Source organism: Ictalurus furcatus, chromosome 13, assembly GCF_023375685.1.
Source record: "Ictalurus furcatus strain D&B chromosome 13, Billie_1.0, whole genome shotgun sequence".
NCBI lineage: Eukaryota > Metazoa > Chordata > Actinopteri > Siluriformes > Ictaluridae > Ictalurus > Ictalurus furcatus.
This window is the reverse complement of record NC_071267.1, coordinates 1,626,257-1,642,506: the sequence shown is the minus strand read 5'-3', so window position 1 is coordinate 1,642,506 and position 16,250 is coordinate 1,626,257. Positions and strand designations below refer to the sequence as shown.

Genomic DNA, 16,250 nt, shown 5'->3' with positions numbered 1-16,250 from the left:
AATCCATGTCCTTAGTCTGCTTGTCTTCAGCAAACTGTTTGTGGGCTTTCTTGTGCATCATCTTTAGAAGAGGCTTCCTTCTGGGACGACAGCCATGCAGACCAATTCGATGCAGTGTGCGGCGTATGGTCTGAGCACTGACAGGCTGAACCCCCACCCCTTCAACCTCTGCAGCAATGCTGGCAGCACTCATACGTCTATTTCCCAAACACAACCTCTGGATGTGACGCTGAGCACGTGCACTCAACTTCTTTGGTGGACCATGGCGAGGCCTGTTCTGAGTGGAACCTGTCCTGTCAAACCACTGTATGGTCTTGGCCACCGTGCTGCAGCTCAGTGTCAGGGTCTTGGCAATCTTCTTATAGCCTAGGCCATCTTAATGTAGAGCAACAATTCCTTTTTTCAGATCCTCAGAGAGTTCTTTGCCATGAGGTGCCATGTTGAACTTCCAGTGACCAGTATGAGGGAGTGTGAGAGCGATGACACCAAATTTAACACACCTGATCCCCATTCACACCTGAGACCTTGTAACACTAACAAGTCACATGACACCGGGGAGGGAAAATGGCTAATTGGGCCCAATTTGGACATTTTCACTTATGGATGTACTCACTTTTGTTGCCAGCGGTTTAGACATTAATGGCTGTGTGGTGAGTTATTTTGAGGGGACAGCAAATTTACACTGTTACACAAGCTGTACACTCACTACTTTACATTGTAGCAAAGTGTCATTTCTTCAGTGTTGTCACATCAAAAGATCTAATCAAATATTTACAAAAATGTGAGGGGTGTACTCACTTTTGTGAGATACTGTATACGTTATAGACAGCGTTTAATTGGACAAACACAAGAATGGTACACGATGAGTCAGCAAAAATATTTAACGCGTTCCTGGAAGTGACAAAGTATAAAATTACATTTTAAATATTATTTATTAATTTATTTATATATATATATATATATATATATATATATATATATATATATATATATATATATTCTGTCGTGTTGTTATCTTAAAAGAATTTGCAGAGCATATTCGTACTTTCACATCAGCTACTGCACCGAGCTTCATAAATAACCTCGCAGAAACATCAATTAGATTTGGATCACCGTCAGATCCGATAGAACTCGATCAGGCGACTGAATGCTTGGAGTCAACTCTCCGCTACACGCTAGATAGAGTGGCTCCACTGAAAAGGAAAATAATTAGAGTAAAAAAATTAGCACCCTGGTATAACGATCAAACGCAAACCTTAAAACAGACAACTCGACAATTAGAACGTAAATGGCGTCAAACCAAACTGGTGATATTCCAAACAGCCTGGAAGGAGAGCCTCCTGAAATATAGAAAATCTCTTAGCAATGCTAGAAAAATCTATCTCTCCACCTTAATAGGAGACAACAAAAACAATTCTAGATTCCTTTTCAACACGGTAGCAAAATTAACTAGGAATAAAACCACTACAGAGAGAAACACTCAATCATTACATAGCAGTGAAGATTTCATGAAATTTTTCATCGATAAGGTTGAAAATATTAGATGTGAAATTCAGGCTATTAAATTAAAACCAGACAGTGTTGTATCAAACCCATTAGATGATAATGTAGCAATATCAGATCAATGTTTAGAGTGTTTTACTCCCCTTAGAGAGACCGAACTAGCTTCATTAATCTCTTCAGCCAATTCATCAACTTGCATACTAGATCCCGTACCTACATGTTTCTTTAAACAGATTTGTCCTGGAGTAATTGAACCACTTTTAAATATAATAAGTTCTTCCCTTAGCACTGGCTATGTACCTAAATCACTTAAATTAGCAGTTATTAAACCCCTGTTAAAAAAACCTGACCTTGACCCCTCTCAACTGTCCAGCTATAGACCTATATCAAATCTCCCCTTCATCTCTAAGATTTTAGAAAAGGTTGTACACAGCAGCTCTGCTCATACTTACATAGGAACAACATTCATGAAATGTATCAGTCAGGATTTAGACCTCATCATAGCACAGAGACAGCGTTAGTTAAAGTAGTAAATGACCTACTACTGACCTCTGATCAGGGTTGTGTCTCATTGCTTGTGTTACTCGACCTTAGTGGAGCTTTTGATACTATAGATCACACTATTCTCCTTGATAGACTAGAAAACGTTGTTGGCATTAAGGGAACAGTCCTCTCCTGGCTCAGGTCTTATCTGACCGATCGTTATCAGGTCGTAGATGTAAATGGAGACGTCTCCACGCATACCGAGGTTACCTTTGGAGTTCCACAGGGTTCTGTTTTAGGCCCACTGCTTTTTACATTATATATGTTACCTCTAGGTCAAATTATTCGTAAACATGGAATTATCTTCCACTGTTATGCTGATGATACACAGCTGTATGTTTAAGCGAAGCCAGAGGACAGACAGCAGCTTAGTAAAGTTGAGGATTGTGTAAAGGACATTAGACGTTGGATGTTTATTAACTTCCTCTTACTTAATTCTGATAAGACAGAAGTACTTGTATTAGGACCACGTGTAGCTAGAAATAATCTTTCTGATCTCACAGTAACTCTGGATGGACTTTCTGTGTCATCATGTGCAGCAGTAAAAGACATTGGTGTAATTATTGACTCCAGTCTATCATTCGATGCTCATGTAGATAATATTACTAGGATAGCCTTCTCTCATCTCAGAAATATTTCTATGATAAGAAATATATTGTCACTACATGATGCAGAAATATTAGTTCATGCTTTCGTCACCTCTAGATTAGATTACTGTAATGCCTTATTGTCTGGATGTTCCAGCAGGAGCATAAACAAACTCCAGTTAGTCCAGAATGCAGCTGCTAGAGTCCTAACTAGAACCAGAAGATACGACCACATCACCCCAATCTTATCCACACTGCACTGGCTCCCAGTGAAATCTCACATGGATTATAAAATACTATTATTGACCTATAAAGCACTAAACGGTCTTGCGCCACGGTACCTAAGCGACCTTTTGGTTTTCTATGATCCGCCACGCCTACTTAGATCAAAAGATGCAGGCTATTTGACGGTACCTTGAATAGTGAAGGCTACAGCAGGGGGGAGAGCTTTCTCTTATAGAGCCCCACAGTTATGGAACAGTCTTCCAATTAGTGTTCGGGACTCAGACACAGTCTCAGTGTTTAAGTCTAGGCTTAAAACGTATTTGTTTACTCAAGCCTACCCTGACTAGACTTTCTGTTACGCTAAGCACAGTCCTAATAATCTTTTCTCTCCCTCTCTCCTTCTGCCGAGCCACACACGATTTTATGGAGATACTAGAGATCCCGATCCTCTCTGCTCTCCGGACCTGCCTGATCCGTTTCGGATGTCCTACCTCTGGATGGAGCTCAAATCTTCTCCAATTCCAGACTGCTGGGACTGCGGCTGCTAAACAGACTACATATAAATCAATAATGAACTTTTTCACACTATCCGTTGTTACCCAGATGAGGATGGGTTCCCTTCTGAGTCTGGTTCCTCTCAAGGTTTCTTCCTCTTAAAACATCTTAGGGAGTTTTTCCTCACCACCGTCGCCACTCAGTGGCTTGCTCAGTTGGGATAAATTCGCACCTTTAATATCTGTATACCGTGTTAATATTTCTGTAAAGCTGCTTTGAGACAATGTCTATTGTAAAAAGCGCTATACAAATAAAACTGAATTGAATTGAATATTTTTCCTCATTTACTTATTTAAATAATACGTTTTAGATGTTGTAGTTTCTTTCTTTATTTTGTTTATTTATTTATTTATTTATTTATTAGCTATTATTAACAACATTTAGATATCTTTTTTTTAAACAAGAATCCAATCCAACAACGGCAGCGACCGGAAATACGTAATAATCCAGCGGAAATTGTCATAAGTTTTCAAGATGGCACTAGACGGAATCAACCATGTAAGTTGTGAATCCCCTGAATGAAACAAATCGCAGATGCGTTTTACTAATGTATGTGTTAGTTTGCATTATATTTACTTAAAAGACGTTTCGCTAGATGTCCGGTGTTGTGTAGAAGAAGGAGAAAATGTCGGATTTTTATGTTTTTTTTATTTTTTAAACATTTTCCTTAGATCGAATTCAGTTTGCTGTCTCATTGTTATTACTAGCTGAAAGCGGTTCTTTCCCCGCCTGTATTCTGATTTATCCCGCCTTTTCTACTGGGATTGGATAGTTTTTCATGTCGTTTTCTCTGACTGGTCAGCTACTTCTGTGCACGACCTACGTAGCCAATCCTAGCCCAGGAGGCGGGACTTGTTTTAATACGGGTAGGAAGTCTAGAACGGTTTGCTTGCTAACGTTAGAAAAATGCTAGTACTGAGTGTCGGCGTTCAGATTGTTGTTTTTAATTCCTGAATAATTTCATTTAGAGGAGGAAACGAATCGCGTTCGTAATTTTATTGTTGTAGTTTTATAAATAAATGTAGTTGTACTGCCACTGTTAGCTTTTTAACGTTTGAGCTGTTTTAGCTAGCCGGAGCTTGGAGCTTTTCACACGAGATAATATGCAGAACGAGTTGTTGATTTGATTCTTTTTTTCTTGCTCTGTATTTCTCTCTTAGATGGAGTTGGAGGACAGTAAAGGAGGCTCAGGTCTCCGGCAGTATTACCTGTCCAAAATCGAGGAGTTACAGGTAAGACTAGCAGTGTGTGTCATTCTCGCACGAGTCGACTCTTTGAGTCGGAACTTTTCCGTGAGCCGACTCGCTCATTTGCGCCATGTGTTTTGAGCATGTTTGTTTTTTTCTACTTTTGTTGCTACTGTAATCAATTTCTTTTTACACTGTTGTCGTCTAATTCAATCAAAATCCTTCCATTTTTACCATCTACTCTTTTCTTTAGCATGAATATTTGAAAGAGTCGGCCCGTATTGGTGAGCCGAGCCAAAATCATCCGACTCACTGTAAAGATCCAGAACTCCTCCGTGTCCTTATTTGAATTCTAGCTGCTCTCATTAGTTTACCAGATTAAGTGATAATTCATTGCACAACTTTAACCATGACGGGTTAAGGAGGCGATTAAACATCTCCTTTATCCAGTGTAACAAACAAAATCATCAAATCTTGCTGGTTTTTGTGTTGTTTTATTTGTCTGTAGCTGACCGTGAACGAGAAGAGCCAGAATCTCCGGCGTCTGCAGGCCCAGAGGAACGAGCTCAATGCTAAAGGTAGCACCCATCATCGCTAGTGTTTACAGCGTCTTTGTTCAGGCCACCGTGTTTGATTAAAGTGTGTACGCTACGTGGACCAGGAGCCGTCAGAGGTGGCGCTTGTCGTACTGCTTTCCTCTGTGTTGATCATAAATTTATTTTGGGTGGAAGTTTGATCACTCTAGATGGTTGTATGCGGTCGATATTATTAAATAAGCTTGTGCGTGCGGTTCCTGGTCAGTATGAGGTTTTAATGTCTCTGTGCAGTGCGTCTGCTTCGTGAGGAGCTGCAGCTGCTGCAGGAACAGGGCTCGTACGTGGGCGAGGTGGTCCGAGCCATGGACAAGAAGAAAGTGCTGGTGAAGGTGAGTTTACACGCGTTGAGCTAACGAGACACAGCACCAGGGAAATGTTTTCGACATTTTTAAATGACTCATAGTGGTATATGTGACTCGGTTTGTTGAAACGGTGCCTCTGATGTCTGTAGGTTCACCCCGAGGGGAAATTCGTGGTGGACGTGGATAAGAACATCGACATTAACGACGTGAGTGTTAGGGATCAATCGAGTTGCTCTGTCCTGTCCTTGTTTTTGCGATGATTCGACGTGTGAAATTTGAACCGTCCAATGCAGGTGACCCCGAACTGCCGGGTAGCGCTGCGTAACGACAGCTACACACTGCACAAGATCCTCCCCAACAAGGTGGACCCTCTGGTGTCGCTCATGATGGTTGAGAAGGTACTTTTAAATTCCTGTGTGTGTGTGTGTGAGATGTGTATGTGTGATGTGTATGTGTGATGTGTAATGTGTAAAAACATTTTTTGTCTGACCTATAGGTGCCTGACTCTACCTATGAGATGATCGGTGGTCTGGACAAGCAGATCAAAGAGATCAAGGAGGTGATCGAGCTGCCCGTCAAGCACCCAGAGCTCTTCGAGGCCCTCGGAATCGCACAGCCGAAGGTGGGTGGGGCCAAAAATCCCGCTACTCAGTTTTCCGTCTGAAGTTCTCAACGTTTTGCTCACTCACAATGTGTTGACCTGTAGGGGGTGCTGCTGTACGGCCCTCCCGGTACCGGGAAGACGCTGCTGGCCCGAGCCGTGGCTCACCACACCGACTGCACCTTCATCCGCGTGTCCGGCTCCGAGCTCGTGCAGAAGTTCATCGGAGAGGGTGAGGACCGAGCACGCCTTTAAATCGCTGTGCTAGATTCTCCTTGCCTATAACGGTCTTTTCTGGCTGTCTTGCAGGCGCGCGAATGGTGCGTGAGCTCTTCGTGATGGCACGTGAGCATGCGCCATCCATCATCTTCATGGACGAGATCGACTCCATCGGCTCCTCGCGTCTCGAGGGAGGCTCCGGCGGAGACAGCGAGGTGCAGCGCACCATGCTCGAGCTCCTCAACCAGCTCGACGGCTTCGAGGCCACCAAGAACATCAAGGTGCGTGAACAAGACCCATCACTGCGAGAACCCTTTTTATTCGTTAGTTTTGGTGCAGTGAGACTTCTAGACCTGTCTGTGACCAATTAAGAATCTGTCAGATGTTTGGGTGCTACATTGAAATGTGATAGTTCCTAAGACTCTTGTGTCCTGCAGGTCATCATGGCCACCAACCGCATAGACATCCTCGACTCGGCTCTGCTCCGGCCCGGACGCATCGACCGGAAGATCGAGTTCCCTCCTCCCAACGAGGAGGTCTTGTGATTATTATCCTAAACCGTGAATAGATGTTTGGCTGATGGTTGTTGTCTTAGTGCGTGTAGCAGCATACAGGCACAGCGCTCAATGTCCTCTTCCTTGACAGGCCCGTCTGGACATCCTGAAGATCCATTCGCGCAAAATGAATCTGACGCGTGGCATCAACCTTCGCAAAATCGCTGAGCTCATGCCAGGGGCATCGGGTGCTGAGGTTAAGGTAAGGTCAGCAGCAAGACTGGAAAATATAGTGCTACGGTAATGGTATGAAGAATATGATCCATTTCTATGACTACGGGCCTCTTCCTGTGGCTCCACCTTAAACTTGACCATGACTACTGGCCTCTTCCTGTGGCTCCGCCCTAAACTTGACCACGACTACTGGCCTCTTCCTTTGGCTCCGCCTTAAACCTGACCATGACTACTGGCCTCTTCCTGTGGCTCCGCTCTAAACCTGACCGTGACTCCATCCCAACTGTTACCATGACAACTGGCCCCACCTTCATCCTAAACGTCCTGTCACCCTGTGTGAACCCTGACCTCAAACCTAGCGTCACTGTCTTGCTCCCTATTTTTGTGATTTACCAGTAAATTGCTACATTTTTGCCGCTGCACGTCGTGTGTCATCGCTAAATTCTTTCACGTAGGGCGTTTGTACAGAAGCCGGCATGTACGCCCTGCGAGAGAGGAGGGTCCACGTCACCCAGGAAGATTTCGAGATGGCTGTCGCGAAGGTACGCTCGTTTTCATTTGTAGTCGGGACAAAAACTTTAGTACATTTTTAGTGGCTTTCTAAAGGCTGCTTGCAGTATTCCGCATCATACAGAAGTTCTGTAGTAAATTCTCGGTCATCGTCTACGTACACATAAAAAGAATTAAACTGTGATTACACTCTTCTTCGTCAACAGGTGATGCAGAAGGACAGCGAGAAGAACATGTCTATCAAGAAGCTCTGGAAGTAGAGCCTATATTGCCTCCCCTGAATTGTATTGGGGGTTTTTTTTTCCTCCTTTGGTTTATAAATGTGCCCTGAATTTATTTTAAATAAACGGTATCTCCTGTTCAGATTCATGCCTCGTCTGTTTTATATGATGCATGACACGCATAATTTATTATTTATTTATTTACTTACTTACTTACTTGTATCCAATTGCAGACAAAGTGAGAATGTAATCCTAGCGTGTAACAGCAGTTTGGATGGTGTTCTTTTTTTAATTAAATCCTTAAAACGTACATTTTTGGCATCAAAAAGGAGTAGGTCTTTCTCCTGGTGATCTCCTGCACCACAGCCTTTCAGGTCATGGTGATGTCGGACTCTCTTATTGGTGGATGGATACATATTTGGTATCTGATACCTCCAACATCATCACCAGTTCCTTTGGTGCTGTCTTGGGGTCGAATCCCTGAGAGTTAATTTGTGGCTCTTTCCTGAATGACTTTTAATACTTCTATCTATACAATTGTTTGTACAGATGTTTCTGGTACGTTCAGTTGTTTAGAAATTGCTCCTAAGGATGAACCAAACTCTTCCCCCTCCCTGAGGTCTTGGATTTTCACCTGGTTTCAAAAGCCCTGGCTCTAAATATTTTCAAGGCACTAACATGAAACGAAGCACGATTTGCTTCCTCACGTTAGATCTTCCATTTTTGTTCTCATGATTTTCCAAATGAGTAAATCGAACATCTGGATGAAGATCTGACTTCACAGGACTTCACCTGTAGGCTCCACAAGACGTAATGCCATCAGTCCTGATGCCATCACCAGGTCCTACAGACCTTTTGCCATGTTCTCATGTCTCCAACATAATTTCATGACCTCTCGTCTTATGGATGTGTAGATTCACCAAGAACTTTAAGAACACCAAGAAGCTAACCAATATTAACATGCAGGTAGAAACGTCATGGAACCACGTGACTGGTGCGCCATGCGATCTCAGACTAATCGTTAGAAAGGTAAGAGAGAAGAGTTGCAGGACGACCTGAAAGCAGCAGGAGCAGCAGTTACACACACGGTTGAGATTAATGTGACGGCATGCTGCTGCAGGAAGTGATGTCATTTTTTTTTCTTTTTTTTTACATGCACATAATAAATGGGGTAAATTTTCTATATTTGTCCAATCAAAATAAATTATATATATATATATATATATACATACATACATACATACATTTTGTTGTAATTAATTTAATTATTAATTTATTGTCTTCATTTTTAGTTTGTTTTTTCATTGTTCATTCATTCATTTCTGACATTTACTTGTCCTCCCTATCTAAAAAAATAATAAATTACCTTAATCTTTGGAGAAAAGTTCAAATTCTTTGCGTTATATATTAGTTTATTCGTGAAGATGTTAAAATTTTACATACGTGAACAATTCCGTAATTGTTTTATATATATTTTTATAGGGAAAAAAAAAGTGCCTAATTTTTGTGTAACTGAATCTGTTTTTTAATCATTTACTACCCTGGTCTCGTTTCAGAGCGTTCTGTTATTGTTGACTTATTACTGGAGCGAAAACAAGCTTTCTTATAATTATTAACCCGTCGTTACGGCCTTGAGTGTCCTCGTAAGGAATGTTGTTCTGTCTTTTCTACTTGAACTCGTCCTCGTGTCCGGCACGTCATCTTGTCTTGCGTCTCCTTCAGCTTTTCCAGGCAGTAAACCTTTGTTACGTCAGCGACCTGCTCAAAGTCCTTATGTACTGTTTTACCGTCGCATTGGGACACCTCGGATACTGTAGGCGCAGTCTGAGGAAGTTCTTCGAACGTATTTCGACTTCATTTCGATTCGTTTGTAAGTATTCGCTATTATGTTTCGTATATCAACACGCTCGTGCGTTTAGATAATTAGTGTCAAGTCCAATGGACCATGATTACGGTTAAGTTTACAGTGTAACGGCCCAGGAAAAGGTAGCTGTGAAAGGTTTTTTCATCTGTAAAGATGTATTTTGTGTGTGAAACATTTACGATAGAATTCGAAGCGGTAATTCTACTCTAAAGTGGCGTTTTCCGGGACAGACTTGACAGGTTGTCGAGCAGTCTCGAGACATTCCTGTCTCTTGACGCACCTCGAACCTGATGAACTTCTACTGGGGGGAAAAGAAAAACAAAAAGCGTCGTCATAGACGCTGAGGTGCCAATACTAACGACTGATCTGAGGATGTTAATTTATATAGGGTTTAATTTATATAGTTTTGTATAGCGAACTTTAAACAATCTTCTTTTTAAAAGCTTTGTTGTTTCCTTTTCATAGACCAGCAACAGGAAAGATGGAGATTGATTACTACTATTTAAAGTAAGTTTATTAACGTCTCAAACTCTTTTTATTTATTTATTTATTTATTTATTTATTTAAAATGCTGAAATGTTGTTGCTTGGAATGTAATAGTTTATTTTGAATAATAGCTAGACTAAACATTCTTTCATTAGGCATTTAATTAGACATCTTAAGTTTGGTAGAAAGTGACATTTGTGGTAACGACAAAGACCAAAAACACCGGCGATATGTCGCAAAACCTGACGAAATTAACGTTTTTCTTTACGGCGAAAATCAGCTTCATCGGTAAAATAACAGCCACAGTCGACAACGGCTCGAAAAATAAGTCGGAATTATACTCGAGGAAACGTTTAAAAGAGCGTTTTAAAACGTTTAAAAGAAAGGTTTTTTTTTTTTTTTTCAACGTACTCGAGTTTTTAATAGTAAAAATAAATCAATTGTTTCAACTGAAATTTGAAGTCAGGACTTTAAAAAAAAAAAAAAGAAAAAAAGAAGAAAGAAAGAAAAGTTAGCTACAAAAGCAGTAAAAGTTAAAGGTTAGAGCTAAGGTTCGTATTTTTTATTACAATGTTTTATGATCGCGTTTTGGTTTTTTTTGCTTTTTAATAAATGTAAATTTTATTTCATGGAGAGTGCTTAAATGGCACAACGTATTAAACATAAAAGTTTTGGTGTCAGTGTTCACGAGTACCAAAAAAACGTTTACGCGTACTCGGTACTCTACGGCAGAATGGTTTGTTTTAGTTTTTTTAATGGAAATGTAATTGAGTAAGAGTATTATATCCAGGTTAAGCGGAGTAACATTATGCAGTTAGTTCGTTAGAAAGACATTTATATAGCGCTTTTACATTGTATTCTCAACCAGCACTAGGATGATGAGACGCAGACATAGTGCTCCAGAACTCCCAGCACACACCAGCTATTAGTGGAGAGGAGAGAGTGATGAAGCCAGTTCAGAGATGGAGAGTATTAGGGGATGATAGAGAAGGGTCAGTGGGGGAATTTGGGCAGGACACCGGGGTTATACCTCTACTCTTTTACCATAAGTGTTCTGGGATTTTTAATGGCCACAGAGAGTCAGGACCTCGGTTTAACGTCTCATCCGAAAGACAGTGCTGTTTTTACAGTATAGTGTCCACACAGGGTGAGCGCCCCCTGCTGGCCTTCCAGCAGCAACCTTAGTTTTCCTCCAGGAGGTCTCCCATCCAGGTACTGCCCAGTCTCAACCCTGCTTAGCTTCAGTGGGAAACCAGACAACAACTGCAGGGATTTCTGAACCATGTGTAAAGTACGTAATGTAGTGTAATGTGATGCGATGTTTATTTGCCACAACACACAGGATCTTCTTAACGCCATTCCTGGGGGTCTCCGTGGCTATTCTCATGACGAAATTCTGCTGTAAGTGTCGGTGCTTCAGCCGTTCGGGTGGGAGCGAGCTGCAGAGTTATTCCCCCTCCATCTACGTCATTCCCTTTCCTGTTAACGACGATAACGTCGACGAAGGTTCGCTGTCGTCTGTGGCGGCGTTCGAACCCCCTGCGTACGACTCCATCGCCCCCGGCAACCCTCCACCACCGTATTCAGAGGTAAACTCCTACCACACACACGAGTCCAACAAAGCTAAGACACTGTATCGCGCTAGCAAGTTACTATTCACAACAATCAGTACCAGAGAGTGGCTGTGAGGAAAGGCGGAGCCAAACCTCCCCCCCTCCAGAAATATTCATTGAAAAACGTTAATAAACATGAGTAACATTGTTAGAACGGCGTGTTTTGTAACGTATTAAAGCTATTTCAATTTCACACAAAATTTGTAGATTTCGTAGCAAAAAAAACATTTTTTATTTCTTTTCTTTTTTTTTTTAAAGTCGCATGAAAATCTACAGCGGCTAAAATCTGTCGGTTACAATATTGCTTATGCTAATTCTTACGCACTTTCGTACAATAGCGGTTACGCTACTTCATATACATTTTCATATGATTTTGCTTTACGCTAATTTTTACAAATCTCCGTACAATATTGCTCAGGCCGTTTCTTACGTACTTTCATACAATAGTCTGTTCATTCTTTACGCATTTTTACAGTAGTTTAATTCTAACGCACTTTCATACAGTATTGTTTGTTCATTCTTACACGTTCTTTACAATATTGCTTATGCCAACTCTGACGCACTTTCACTCAATATTGTTTATGCAAATTTTGACTTGTTTTTGTCAACACGTTTTTGTATAATATTGTTTACGTTAATTCTTACCCATTTTCGTACTATATTGCTTATGCAAAACATTTTTGTACCATATTGTTTGTAATGCTAATTCCTATTGCTAAAATATTTTTGCTTTGTTTGTTGAAAGGAAGCTGTAATGAGGATCACGGACGTTTTTTTTTGTTTGTTTTGCAGTGGAAAATAAGCGTTCCTGACGAGGAGCTGCCGGCGTATACTGAAATCGTGGAGGAGCCGTCGTTAATTCTACCTCCACAGACGCGACACACCTAACAGACACTGAATACATACTGACAAACACAAAAGCCAGGACCAACTCCCAGATAGACAGATTTATAGTTATTATCTGTCGATAACGTGAAGTTTACAATTATTATACAAGGGCTTGATGATCCATAGTCCATGAGTTCAGTACAGTGGAGTGGAGTGTGTCCCTTGTCCTACTGTGTGTGTGTGTGTGTGTGTGTGTGTGTGTGTGTGTGTGTGTGTGTGTGTGTGTGTGTGTGAATACACTGTGAAAAGACAATACTAATGCACTTTACCAGTTGTTAAACCTCCGCCTCTGGTGGGCGGGGTTTGAGATTGACGTGTGGCGTAACTCGCTCTGGAGCTCGTTATTAAACTTCTATAAACATTCTGGAGATTTAAACTTTCCTGGGGAAGTCTATTTAATTTAGGAATCAGGAAAAAGTTTTTAATTTTTAAGTGTTTATTTTTGTTTCTTTCCTTTTTTTTTCCTTCTTTCTGTCTTTTATCGCTCGAGCTTTTTCTTTCTTTCTTTCACTGTTTCGTTTCCTTTACTTCTTTCGTTCTTTCTTTCACTGTTTGTCTGTCCTTTTTTCTTTGTTTCTTTTATTCTTTCTTTCTTTCCTTATTTATTTCACTGCTTGTTCTTTCTTTCGCTGTTTTTGTCTTTCACTTGTTCCCTTTCTTCTGTTTTTCTTTCACACTTTCTTTTAATCTTTCACTGTTTTGGTCTGTCCTTTCTTTCTTTCCATTTCTCTTAATGCTTCATTCTTTTGTTATTTATTTCACTGTTTGTTTTTCTTTCTTTCGCTGTTTTTGTCTTTCACTTGTTCCTGTCTTTCATTCCTTGATTTTCTTTTTCTTTCAGTTTTTGTCTGTCCTTCTTTCTTTCTATTTCTCTTAATGCTTCTTTCTTTCGTTATTTATTTCACAGCTTGTTCTTCTTTCTTTCACTCATTCCTTTTTCTCCCTTTTATTCTATTTCTTTCTCTTTCACTTGTTCTTTTCATTTTTTTCTGTCCCTCTTTCGCTTATTTTCCCTTTCTGACTTTCTTTCTTTCCCTGTAGATTTTTTTTTTTTTTTACCTTCGCTTTCACTGTACCTTTCTTTCTTTCTGACTCTTTTTTGTTTTTCCCATGAGCACGCTGTGTTTCCTTCAGGAAGTGCCTCTCTAATAAACTGTGTTAAATATCATTACCACACACACACACACACACACACACGTCTCTCTTTCACCCACAGATGAATCAGTCATTATGGGGTTTGATCAGGTTTATTAGACAGACGACTGTGATTAGTGATCAGTGAGACCCGATCCGAGCCGAATCAGAACCGAACTTCAATCGGGTTGTTTTAGGGAAGTCTCTGTGTAACAGGACACTTATTGCTGATTTATTTCCAGGACGTTGTGTTATAGTACGAGCTCGTAATTATTTACAGTCGGCATGACGTCGATTTAAAGCACAACATGTACAGGAATATTCCCCTCTTTCTCTTCTTCCACCGCCATAAACCATATAAACCAACATCTACAGTTCACACAGAGTCTGTACAAATATACACCGCTGTTCAGTCTCCATTAACACACACACACACACACACATTTAAACTACATCTCAGCTCCATCACTTCTTTAGGAATTTAATAGGAACGGTTTTTATATAATATAATAAATAAATAAACTTTGAAGGCGCAGTTTAATTTGGTCATGGTCTGTGCTGTTTGTATTTTATTCTATATTATTGAACTGAATTATACTTAGACTAAATTCTTCCCATCTGACCTGCACGTCTAATCTTCCTCCTCATCTGCTCCTGCTTCAGAAATCACGTCAATCATCATTAAAAGGTTTAATCCCATCCTGGACACTATTTATTTATTTGTTTGTTTACTTTTCTTTCGAATCGCTAGAAATACAAAGCAATAGTGTAGTTACAGTGTCCGGTTGTAACAGTATTACTGGAATAAGGGTATATGTGTAATATATATATATATATAAGCATGTAGTTCTCTTCCCAACCATCAAGACCTTCTCAAACACGTTCGACCTAGGCCAGAGTGTGACCTTTAACCCTATTCTGAGGAACGTTATGGTTCTGTTGCGTTCCAGAGCCTTCAATAGATTCAAATGGACGTATCCACACCTTTTTCCACCGTGTTTTCTCCGGACTGTCTGTGAGCTGAATGCGAAAACTTCCTTCCGATGGTCTTCTCATGCCCCGGATTCAGGACGTCTTCGAGTCCCTGTACGGCGCGGCGGTCTTCACCGACGTAGACCTGCGTAGCGGATGTTGGCGGATCGGCATGGATGACTCCAGAAAACCGCTTTTGCGACTAAGAAGGGTTAATCCGAGTTCCTGTGCTTCTTACTCTTTGGACTTAAGAGCGCTGCTGCTACCTTCTATAAACCTTCTATATGACTTAAGGTACTGGAAGATCCTCGTCGTCATTTACTCTAAGGACGTCCATAAAAGATTTTCAGAGATCTAAAATGGCTGCTCAGGAAGTTGGACTCAACCTGAAGACGTACATGCTAAATATACCTTTTATATATATATATAAAAATATTATAAACATATACTCGTCTTGGTCACGTCATTTGGATCAAGGGGGTCTTTTGACTGTTTTCCTTTCGAGTCCGCCATTTTCTTATAATCGCAATTACGGTCACGGCTGATGCGTTCACAAAAAGAAAAAAAAAGGCGGGGCTCGTAAATGATAAAATGTAAAACTTCACCCACGAGTACAGTCTCGTATGGTTTTACCGTTTAAGGGAAAAAGTAAACCTGCACAATTAGTAAGATCGTATTAGGTGAATGAATGAATGTCCCTGGACATTGCGGCAGTGTAAAATTGTAGGATGTAGTAAGATATAGGATTGGTTCAATTGTTATAATCGCACAAGCCTGGCATGCGTGACTGAATGAGTGAGTGGTCATCTTTAAATTCTAGGTAAACACAGGTGAGGGTTAATTTACTGCATGGCCACTAGAGGGCGCATAGCACGTGTTGGTAAATACGCACCAAAAACCAAAAAAAAAAAAAAAAACGTGGTGGGTTTTTTGGTAGCATTTAAAACAGGTTTGTTTAGGAGCTGCTCACATTTCACCACACTCTCGTATAAACACATGGAATCTTAACGAGGCTCAGAAAACCCAGCTCACAGGAACCCACTGGTGCTCGGCGCTCAGTCTCTCTAGCGCCACCTTCAGGCTGCGATACGCGGCGTCCAGGTTATCGTTGACGATGGTGAGGTCGAAGTAGTGACCGTAAGCTCTCTGGATCCTCTCGCTCTCCTCCACCGTCCTCTTCAGCTCGCAGTCCTGCACGCACACACACACACACACACACACGCACACACACACACACACACACACGTATAAACACACATCCAAACATAAAAACACTGGATTTCATCATTCCTTGAGATTATTATCGTTTAATTTTTTTTTTTTTTGCAAAACGCACAGTGAGCTGTTTGGTGACGACTCTGGCCTCGATCGCAGATCTGTTCATGTCCTTGAGCACTTCGAAGTCAGGGGCTTCAATGAACACGACGTAGGGCAGGAACTCCGCTGTCCGCAGCACTTTGAGAGCCTGAAATAATAGAAATCCGTCGAATATTTACAGTGCTCATATAAAAAAAAT

The 16,250-nt window shown here is 40.9% G+C and overlaps 2 protein-coding genes across 6 annotated transcripts in view; one reads left to right on the top strand and one right to left on the bottom strand.

Moving 5' to 3' along the window:
* Window positions 1-3,864: 3,864 nt before the first annotated feature.
* On the top strand, window positions 3,865-14,308 carry psmc5 (proteasome 26S subunit, ATPase 5). 2 transcript variants are annotated; one of them, XM_053640656.1, is made up of 16 exons: window positions 3,865-3,911; window positions 4,574-4,645; window positions 5,109-5,178; window positions 5,428-5,525; window positions 5,648-5,704; window positions 5,792-5,896; window positions 5,995-6,120; window positions 6,205-6,331; window positions 6,409-6,599; window positions 6,756-6,854; window positions 6,964-7,074; window positions 7,502-7,588; window positions 7,763-9,647; window positions 10,107-10,148; window positions 11,470-11,716; window positions 12,533-14,308. In XM_053640656.1, the coding sequence occupies exons 1-13, from the start codon at window positions 3,888-3,890 to the stop codon at window positions 7,814-7,816; spliced, it is 1,221 nt and encodes a 406-aa protein (XP_053496631.1). In that variant the 5' UTR covers window positions 3,865-3,887; the 3' UTR covers window positions 7,817-9,647; window positions 10,107-10,148; window positions 11,470-11,716; window positions 12,533-14,308. The 2 variants fall into 2 exon arrangements, with proteins under 2 accessions (XP_053496631.1, XP_053496632.1); XM_053640657.1 differs by lacking the exon at window positions 3,865-3,911 and adding an exon at window positions 4,010-4,398.
* The window catches only part of mpp2b (MAGUK p55 scaffold protein 2b), a 33,761-nt gene continuing 30,826 nt past the window's right edge, over window positions 13,316-16,250 (bottom strand). For all 4 annotated transcript variants that reach the window (XM_053640653.1, XM_053640651.1, XM_053640652.1 and 1 more), the window contains 2 exons: window positions 16,071-16,199; window positions 13,316-15,925 (listed from right to left, as the gene is read on the bottom strand). In XM_053640653.1, coding sequence (XP_053496628.1) covers window positions 15,749-15,925; window positions 16,071-16,199 — 306 coding nt within the window. In that variant the 3' untranslated portion in view covers window positions 13,316-15,748. The remainder of the gene's footprint in view (window positions 15,926-16,070; window positions 16,200-16,250) is intronic.